At 39.6% G+C, this 10,143-nt stretch overlaps 1 protein-coding gene across 15 annotated transcripts in view; it reads right to left on the bottom strand.

Moving 5' to 3' along the window:
• Positions 1 to 4,641: 4,641 nt before the first annotated feature.
• MYBPC1 (myosin binding protein C1) overlaps positions 4,642 to 10,143 on the bottom strand; it is a 70,986-nt gene continuing 65,484 nt past the window's right edge. For 9 of the 15 annotated variants that reach the window (XM_032107525.1, XM_032107527.1, XM_032107526.1 and 6 more), the window contains 3 exons: positions 8,738 to 8,796; positions 7,299 to 7,305; positions 4,642 to 5,375 (listed from right to left, as the gene is read on the bottom strand). In XM_032107525.1, coding sequence (XP_031963416.1) covers positions 5,275 to 5,375; positions 7,299 to 7,305; positions 8,738 to 8,796 — 167 coding nt within the window. In that variant the 3' untranslated portion in view covers positions 4,642 to 5,274. Of the gene's footprint in view, positions 5,376 to 7,265; positions 7,306 to 8,737; positions 8,797 to 10,143 lie in introns of all 15 variants that reach the window. The other 6 variants (XM_032107528.1, XM_032107538.1, XM_032107536.1 and 3 more) reach the window with 3 other exon arrangements.

Here is a 10,143-nt window from a genome sequence, read left to right as displayed (position 1 = left end):
GGGCTTTGGCTCCTTCGCCCCGAATGCCCGGCGCTCTGACGGTGCCGGCCCCGCCTCGCTGCGTGGGGTTGGGGATGCCCCGGCGGCGGGGAAGCCCTCGGGCGCGGCGGGGGTGCGCCCCGGCAGGGCCCGTCCCGCCGCCTCCGCAGGCCGCGGGCGGTCAGGGCCGGTGCTGTAGCGGGGAGATGCGCCTGTGCGCACACCTCTCATCTCCCGGGGTGCGGGCAGCGCGGGGTGAGCCCCGCTGTCCCCTGTGATTTGCCTTGTTCAGCTTATTTCCCTTTCACACGTTTTATCATGCAGATAGTGGCCACGGCGGGGGTGCACGCAGCAGGTGGCCAGAAGGATTTTTACTGGAGCAAAGCATAAAGGCAGGGTGAGCAGCAGGTGACCTCCCTGCAGCCAGCAGGACTGGGCAGCCGTGCCTGCACGGAGGTGACCCCCCTGTATCACCCAAGGATCCCTCCACCACCCGGAGGAGACCCATTGCCTGGGGAGTTCGGTCTTAACATGTTACGGAGCAGCTGGACTCGGTGTTCCACAGGACTTACTGTACCTCCTTGACTTGCTTAGAAAGGGCGCTTCAAAACAAATGCGCCTTTTCGGAAATTGTGTCACATCAAATTACTTGAATTGGTCACGTGAAGGATTTTAGCTGTATCCTTGAATCTCCAGGAAGATGCGTGGTTTCTGAGTGAGGCCAAGGAAAAGATGGCCTTTGTGGAGCTGAAGTAGAAGTGTAAAATACAACCTGCAATGGCATCTTCTCTTAGTATTGGAAATTTTTTTTTAAGTTACTCTACTGTGAGCCAGAGGGTACAACTTTCTGTTCAGACACTACACTTTCCTGGACGGGAGCCACGTCCTGTTATTCAAAGTGAGGTGATTCACTTCAACTGATAAAGTTAGCGTGTGCTTGAGTAGGTTTCTCTACTGCAAGTGTCAGGAATGCTTGACACATGTTCCATGGTGGTTTCCAAATCCCACTGCGTGCTGTGTACATTCCCACTGCTACGTCGTTCATCAGCTGATGCCATTTACAGATCACTAAAAACAGTATGATGCGGCAATTATCATTAGAGGCCAAAACAAAGAAGAAAGGAACTGCTAGCAAAAGAGAAGGTAACACGTAGTAAAGAAAGGTTCAGTAACAGCCAGCTGGAGAATGGCAAAAGGGAAATGTGACAAAGTCAGCCGGATCCCCAGTCCACTGGAATCATTCTATTTGGAAGAACATAAAACTTTGTTTTGTTTAATATCCTGTGCACCACTGTGGTCAATGAACATAATAGAACTGGTATTTATGGAGCGATTGCTCGAGTTCTTTGGATACCTGGAGGAAAAAAAGAGAAACCAGGGAAAGAAGTGGAGGGGGAAGTAAGTGGCATAAAAAGCAAGGGCCACATTAGAGGAAGAAACAGATTCTCTGCTGAGTTTATCACGGGGCTTGGGGAGTGGTTTGTTTGGTTTGTTTTAATTTAAAAAGTATTCAGCAACAAAGCATAGAACAAGAGAACACAGAATTTTAAGTCCAGTGTGTTTAGCCTTCCAGTGCTTCCTCGGTATTCAGGATACAGTTTTGCTTCCTAAGCAGCAGCTTTACTTGTCAGTCAGGAAAGCAGGACATGAAAGTCAAGTGTGCTTAAAATAGAATGCCTTTTGCTCCAGAATCTCAAAATGCAACAAAAGACTTTCATAAAGTAAGGGATCCCTTTACAATGCTCTGTAAAAGGTACCAATATCACACTTTTTTTTTCCCCTATAAGGCTGTTCAGGGAGCTTGAAACATCTCTTAAAAAAGAATATTTTTAAAATTTTCTGACTCTCCATAAAGACCTCCTTATAAACAGTATATCCCAACTTAAATTGTCTTGAGAAGATTACACGTGTCTTTTTTCTTCCTCTCCTTTATATTTGTGAGGTTGTTTTCAGTAAGGGAAAGGTGTGCTGGCAGTAGCTGTGATCTTTCAATGCAAATGGGTTACTGCAGTGCCTGTTCCAAGCTCCACATACACCAATTTGGGAATGGATCTGTGATTCCACAACTGTTGCATTTATATGCCAAATACCCTTCCATGGGCAAAGAGGGCAAGCAAGAGAAGACCAAATATCTTCCTCTGGCTTCATTAAAAATAAAGGAAAATTTTTAAAATTAACTTTGGTTCATCTTTGTGTGTCTATCTATGTGTGTTTACATGTTTGGGTCTGCTTTCTTAGTCCAAGCAATAATGTTCTTTGGCTAATGTAAGCCAAACTAAACACCAAGGCAGGGCTTTCAAGAGTACTGAATTCCTACTGGATACAGGAAAGTGTTCAGGAAAGAAAAATGTTATTAAAGGTACTACTGAACTATAACCTCAGCACGTACTAGTAGATGGAGGCTGTACATAGCAAACGTAATATGAATAATGCACTTATCTGAAAACTTCAACTGGTTTCACATATTATGAGCCATCAGGCAGCACAACCATGAGGTACTAGTAGTTTCACTGTTTCACGAGCTTTTGTGTTTTGTTATTACTTTATTTCATATGACCAGGTTGTATTTGCTGTCCTCTGTTACTCCTAGGTCTCTTAGGTTCACTAATTACCTGGATCCCTGTGACTTTGGAGAAATTTCCTTTGGAGAATTGTGCCACATCTTCTACAGCATGATATTCTCCTGCTTCTATTCCCTCTAAGTTGCTTTTCCTGTAGTTGCTACCTTTGGTACCTTTTTATTTTCCTAAGCTGGTATTAGCTGCAGATTTCACTAGCATTTTCTTAACTTTGTGGGTTTGGTCACTATTACATCTATCAAACATCATCCCTGGAGAATCCCATTAGACAGATTGTTGTAAATCAAAACTTTACCTTCTATTACTCTCTAGATAAGGTTCTGCAGCTTGTTTTAGTTCTACTAGAAATCCCTTTCCTGTCCCCCCCCTCCAATTATTTCTCGTGGCTGCTCGGCGTAGTCAGTGCAGTATGAATTTAGAGCACATTAATGCCCACTCCTCTCAGCCCCACCCACGGCCTGATGCCCAGCGCTTCCTGCTGGCCTGGTGCATCCCCAGCCCGAGGGACAGCCAATGGCAAGTGCTGGGCAGCGCAAGTGGGGAGGAATTGAGGGCAGCTGAGTACAACGCTTACTGCTCGCGCAGGGACGAGGAGCTTAGTTCAGCTTGTTGGTTAACACCGCTGCCATCTGGTGGAAATTAGAGTAGCTAATTCCATCGACAGAGAGGCCACAAAAAGCTGAGGCTATGCCGGCTTCCAGATTATGTGTGGGACATTAAGACTGAGGAGGCAAATAGATACAAGCTTGAAGCTGTAACCATTATTCATACAAAGTACACGTGGCTGTGTGCCTCATTTTTGGGCTTACTGACAAGCACAAACTCACAATAACTGTAGCTTTTGGTGCTGACTGTAACAGACTGATACTATTTTAAATGAGGGCCATGTGCTTAAATGCCTAAACTTCGGTGGCATTTAATCAAACTGACCTTCTTCTGCAGCTTTCAGTGCTCCAGAATAGATGGAGTCCCAATTCACTGGTGAAATACAGAATAAACAGAAATTATGAATCCTGTATGAAATTCTCTTCCTAGTAGGTGTGTTGCTTTCTTTCATGGGTAGGTGTGAATGTGTAGGAGAGAACTTTTTGGCAAGAGCAGGGTGAAATTCAGGTAGGGTGTGGGGGCGTGTCCAGGATCACTGGGAATGCAGAATTGCTTCTCTGCACAGATAGCACTACAGAAGAAATCACAAAGATGAGAAGAAGGGAGAAAAGAAAAAGAATCTATCTGTCTACCTATGATTCACTGAACAGTGTGAGAAAATGCATTCAGATCCCCAAAGCAAAAGAGGTGGGAACGCAACTGCAAAAACACCACTTCAGTCATGGCAGTTCAGAGTAACACATTCTTTTATTATTGCATAATTACTGACTGCTGAATGTTTGAAAATGCACTGACATCAAAGAAACACATCTTGTAATGTACTACTGGTCTAAGTAGGCCTTTATCTTTATAAACCCTAATTGGAGATCAGTCATTAGCCAGTGAGCACATAACCTGCCCTGTTTGTACAGCAAGAGTGAGAACTGGTAAATAAATGACAGGGCAATAGGGAACTGACAACCTGGCCAAAATATGTGTGACCTTGTGTCTCACATGCTTCAGGGTTTGCTGGAGACTTAGGGACAATCACCCCCCCTCCTAAAGCACTTGGCGGTTAATGATGCTGGAGTTGGAGAGGAAATGCAGCCCTTTTACCTTATCTCAGGCACTCCTGCCACACACAGTGAACCCACCAGTGCTATGTCTAAGTCCCTTTTTTGATGTGATACGTACAAGAGCTCCATAAATTGCTGGGGAAAGGGAATGGATCCAGAATGATGAAAGCCATTGTGGTTGGCATTTATAACCTTTAAAATATTGAAAACATGTAGCTAAAAATTTGCAAGTATCTATAGCATTTATCTTCACTCACACTCTGTGTCACGTATCTTAAAGTAAGCCCACTGGGTTAGGTAAGTGCTGATACTGTTTTCCACTCAATGTGGTGGGCACAAGTTCCTGCTTCATTGTAAATGGAAATAAAACAAGAAATGTGGTAAAATGAGACAGAAGACAAACAAAAAAACTAAACAAGAACTTAATAGATCTTAAACACTTCATGTTTATTGTACATGAAATAAAACAATTTCAGTTAAGTTGAGAGACCGCTGGGTTGGATTTAGGAAATCAAAACTTCTATAGGAAGATATGTTCAGCTTAAATGATCATTAATTACATATGCATTAGTTACATTATAGTAAAACCATATTCTGTTAAACAATTCTCAGGTGAATAAGATACATTATCAGAGGTATGTATTCCAAGGATCTTATTGCACATCTACTGGCTAATCCATGTACTTCCAGTCTGAGAAAGATATGCTTTGTACCACCGAGTACAGACTCTGACTGCCTCCTTATGCTTGTTACACAGCTTCCCCTCTTTCCTCAATAAAACCAGAACACGATATCAAACAGAAAATAAAGCCGAACATTACAAAACGCGTGTTGTCTTCAGTTCATTTCATTTCAACCTCAAAGCAATCCATGCGTATTCTTTCTTTTCAGTAAGAGCAGGTAGGGAAAACAAAAGGACAATTAAGAAAAGAAAAAAAGGAAAGAAGTCATAAAATGCCCCACCGCACGTGTTTTTCTGTCATTGCAAGAACTAAAATGCTGTTATTCTGCTACCAGCTTCCAGTGCAGTGGGAGGAAACACTGTGGACAGACTCTCACTTCCCTTCAGTTTTGTCTCCCTGCACTTCACGCATATAGGAGTCAATGATATGCGGAGGCACTCCATCCATTAATAGTCTGAAGAACGAAAGCCCACCTACAAACAAGACAAGAAGGTAATCTTCAGGTTGAAGGGCCCTGGAGCAACAGCATTCTACCTTTATTTTCTGGCATAAGTGACAGGTTTTTGTCAGTCCCTATTACATACTTTGAGATGTGGTAAAATTCAACCCTGCTCAAAAGTCCAGCATGACACTTAACCATTACTTAATGGGTACTATATAGGCCTTTCCTGTCCTCTTGTGCAGGGTGAACTTTATTTCTAGCTTATCATATATTCAGTCATTTATTTCACCACATGCAATAGTTTATGATAAATTTCACTTCAAATAACTCTCCTGGCTTTCCATCAGGCTGGCTGGAGTATGGTCAGAGATGGAAGTCAGTGCAGGGGGAACAATGTAGAAAACACCTAACCGGGATGAGTTGTGGAAAACATGCAGAGATATACAATTTATTCTAATTTGGGGTCTTAAAATTGTATTTAGCAAAGTATTTACCATGTTGCTTGAAAATAACAAGTGGGATGACAGATGTGAAAGAATCATATGAAAAAAAGCCAGGATTTTAGATTTAGGTGCCATTAGTTTCCAGAGAGAGAGACAACGAAAGCCGAAACTTTCATCTGCTGGGGAAGTCTGAAGAAACATTTTGGATTTGCTTTTAAATTCACTTCAAAATTTCTCTTTTTGTTGGGCTTGTTCAGCCTGGAGAAGGGAAGGCTCCAGGGAGACCTTAGAGCACCTTCCAGTGCCTAAAGGGAACTTATAAGAGTGCTGGAGAGGGACATTTTACAAGGGCCTGTTGTGATAGGACAAGGGGTGATGGCTTCAAACTGAAAATGCTGGGTTTAGGTTAGATACTAAGAAGACATTCTTTACTGTGAGGGTGGTGAGGCCCTGGCACAGGTTGCCCATACAGGTTGTGGATACCCCATGCCACTGAAATAAAAGCCATGGAAATTAAACACAAGTATTTCTGTTAATTTCATTGAAATCAAATGATATTTCGAAGAAACAGTGGGAAAACGATAAATATTTTGCTAAAAACTTTAGAATCTGCCCTTTCTCCAGACAAAGGGTGTAATTTGCTTTAAGAAAGCTATATACCATTACTATTCCCCTTACAAATCTGCATGAATATTGTGTTCTGCAAGTTGCAAACCACCCACTGATAGCTGCACTCACCTTCTGAGCTTTTTCTGGAACACACCAAAAGCTTTAAAGCAAAAGTACATTGCCAGGGTGAAGATAACACTCTCTGAATGCTTCAGCTAAATGCAATTGAGCTGATACTTACATACAACATTTAAGTCAAGTACAGATTTTTAAGAATTTGTAACCTTTATTAACACAAGGATTACTCAATTAAAATGCTATTAGTTACTAGTGATTATGAGACTGTGCTGTCTCATTTAACACCGTCATTGTGGCAGAACTGCTCGCTCCCAACCTTAGGTAGGTGCACAATACAGACAAAAAAAAAAAAAAAAAGCATGCTTTTTGGCATTCCTTCAGCTCATGGAGTGCAAGTTGTGCTATGAATCATTCACTTTTAAATGAAGTTAACTCTGGAATAAATATTTTGTTTATGTAGAGGCATATTCCTATAAAAAATAACTTGCTGTAAATACAAAATGCTCTTTTTATTATTTGCATTTTATTCGTGCTCATGAATCATGCCAGCTCATGCACTGTTAAATTCCATTGAAACATGCACCATTAGAAGATATGGGATGGACTACTAAGAATTACCATAACAAGCAATTATTAAATTCTGAATTTATATGCATTAAAACCATCATGCTGCTAATTTATCAAAACATTTTCATTAAGTGACATAATGAAAATCATGCCATACTAGGCAGACATTGTATGACTTATAAACAGACATAAGCTTCATATGCAAGAACCATATGAAAGCTTACCTTAGATGACAATATACATTCAAAAATCCTTACTGTGTAACTGAGGGAGAGAGAGAAAGAGAAGTAACAATTTAATTGCAAACACAAAAGTGGAGAGAAAATGTTGAGTGAAATTATTATTACAATTATGTCAAGATGATCATTTAATCCTTAGTCATGTAAAATATGTAGGAATAGAAGCACATGAAAAGTAAAAGGTAGGGATCCAGTTCCACTTCAAAATTATCATTAATATGTAAAAGCTAGATTAATAGGTACAAGTAACTAAAAACCTCTAATTAGTCTAAAGTATAGATTGGAACCAAATTATATTTATGATAAAAGTTTCCAAATGTAGCTTCAAAGAAGCTAACACATATATATATATAGTATTTTCCACCAGGGGAAAAAAAGGCACACACATAACACTGAAGCATATATATATATATATGTTGAAACTCTGTAAGGCAAAATAATCAAGTACAGACTAATTATATACCTGTGCACTACAGTATGTACTTTGTCATATATCCACATTTACATTACTTAAAGCATGCTATTTACTCTGTAGGAGCCCTTACCTTTAATTAAACATTTTGACTCTATAAAACACCCATATATATACACTTATCTATGAGTATGTCTATGAAAGCACTAAACTTTGTACCTATTGTAGCCTTCTAAGAAAAATAACCCAACACTTCAAAAGCTACAGAAACATTATCCAGTCTGATCTCCTAACATGTTTTAGGACTGAAATGGTAAGTCTGGATGCATAATAATACTGCAGACCAGTTTCTGGGCATCACTGTCATTTTAAAACTGCACTGTTAATATTCTGATTCTGGGCAAGATTGCAAGGAAAAAGACATTTCTATAGAAAGAGTTAACTTTTCTGAACCCAAATGAACTTGAATGTAAAATAAGTTCTAGGGTAAATAAAGCAAATGAAGTAGAATTTTCTGCTTGTAAGTAATTGAATCAAGATTTCATTCTTAAAATCAGTAGGTTAAGTTCAGGCATTATCATTCTGAGCACTAATTTGTAACCAAAGACTGATCTGTTATAAAGAATGTCTTTTAAGTGCAGTAAATGACTTTATGATACTTCTGGTCTTTCAATAATTCTACAAACTAACTGAGAGCTGGGGTTTTTTTGGAAATGCATATTTGTTTCTCCTGGGAAGGTCTAAATGTTGTGGTCAAACATATTCACAGTCATTAAAGAAATTCTTTATAGATACATGTAGTTCTATGAAATATCTCTAAAACCTTAGTAATTCTGATATTAAATACCCATATGATTGGGTATTGTCTTGATTAATTTGGCCTTCTTTGCTCATGTGACATAGACAATGTATGCCATGAGACACTAGCTAGTTTAATCTAAAAAAGCAAAGAAATACACACTTTGCATGCAGAAAATGCGTTTGCATGTGGAAAGAGAGGATGGGAATGAAATGGAATGTCCAGAGGAGTAGGCGCATTATAAACCTGATTATCCCCCGCCAAGCTGAGTGGTTCTCCTGGGTTAATTACTCCATGATAGATCACTGCAGAATTAGAATATTTACAGTGGTATTTATTCGCATTTGAAATTCTTCCCACTTGATCTTAACACCTTTTAAAAAAAATATTTCTTATACAGCAACTTTGCTATCACCAACCTATTATTAGGGTGATCACCAACCTTGATTTCACTTCTAAGATAAAGGTTCTCCAAAGTGGTTTTTTTCCATGATAAAAGAAGTACAGCACCTTATCTAATTTTTTTTTCCATCGACCTTGGTGAAGCTGATAAGGAATCAGTTCTTTACTGCTTGTAAGAGGAGATTTAGAGCCAAGTTTAGGGATCTACCTCAACAAACTCAAAAGACATAGATGGTATTTACTGTAGTGTGAAACATAACGAGATTCTGCATATGTTGTGATCTTTCAAGATAGATGAGAAAGAGTCATCTATTACATGACTTTTTACAAACACACACATTTATGAAAAAAAGCCACTCTATGTGCAATTTTTACTGAGCAGGTTACATAACTTCCATTTTTAAGTTCACTCAGCAAAACTTAAAACTAAAGAACAAAATATTGTCTATCTGAAATAACATCACTACATGAAAAACCTCTTCTGAGGACAGCATAAGTTTTTATTATTTTAACTGTTGTGCTTATAAGTATCACTAAAATGTTTTCAGGAAACGAGCATTAAATTTAGCAACAACTAGGGGGTTAATTTTACACCTAAAATCATGTAAGGAAATGGCTAAAAATGTAGAAAATTGTAGCATTCTGATAGTATTCATAGCCAGAGTATTCCTAACTAGTCAGTTGTTCCAATATTATGCACACTCGGAAATCCTAGGCTTTTCAGACATTTTGGGGCTGAGCATCTATGTGTGCACGATAAACTTAAGTTTTCCAATATGTCACAGATAGATGGCTAAAAGTAATTCTAGCCAACATAAGGAAACATAGCTTGGTATAATAAATACTATTGCATGGCATGGCATAAAGCTCTCTAGCATGACTTACTAGTAAGTCATACCTACTACCTGTAGTAATAGCACTGTAGCTTGTACATTTACCAGGCAGGCAGCAGGGCCTTGAGCCTGTTAGTCTTATTCAGACAACATTCAGCTGTATCTCATCATCTTACAAACCCAGACCTTGATAGTCACTTGCAGGAATAAAGCTGAAGGAGTTTAAAGCTATACACATGAAAACAAACACATACACACACACACACACACACACACACACACACAGGAATTCATTTCCAGTGAGTCTGAAATCCACAGGTCTCTGCTTTGCAACAGCATGAGGAACAGTCATCTGGGGAGCCCTCCTAAATGAACAAACAGGCTGGGAAACTTATGGGGATGATAAATCAACATCTA

This window comes from Corvus moneduloides, chromosome 4, assembly GCF_009650955.1.
Source record: "Corvus moneduloides isolate bCorMon1 chromosome 4, bCorMon1.pri, whole genome shotgun sequence".
NCBI classification, from domain to species: Eukaryota; Metazoa; Chordata; class Aves; order Passeriformes; family Corvidae; genus Corvus; species Corvus moneduloides.
The sequence above is the reverse complement of the archived record's forward strand: the minus strand, read 5'-3'. Positions and strand labels throughout refer to the sequence as shown.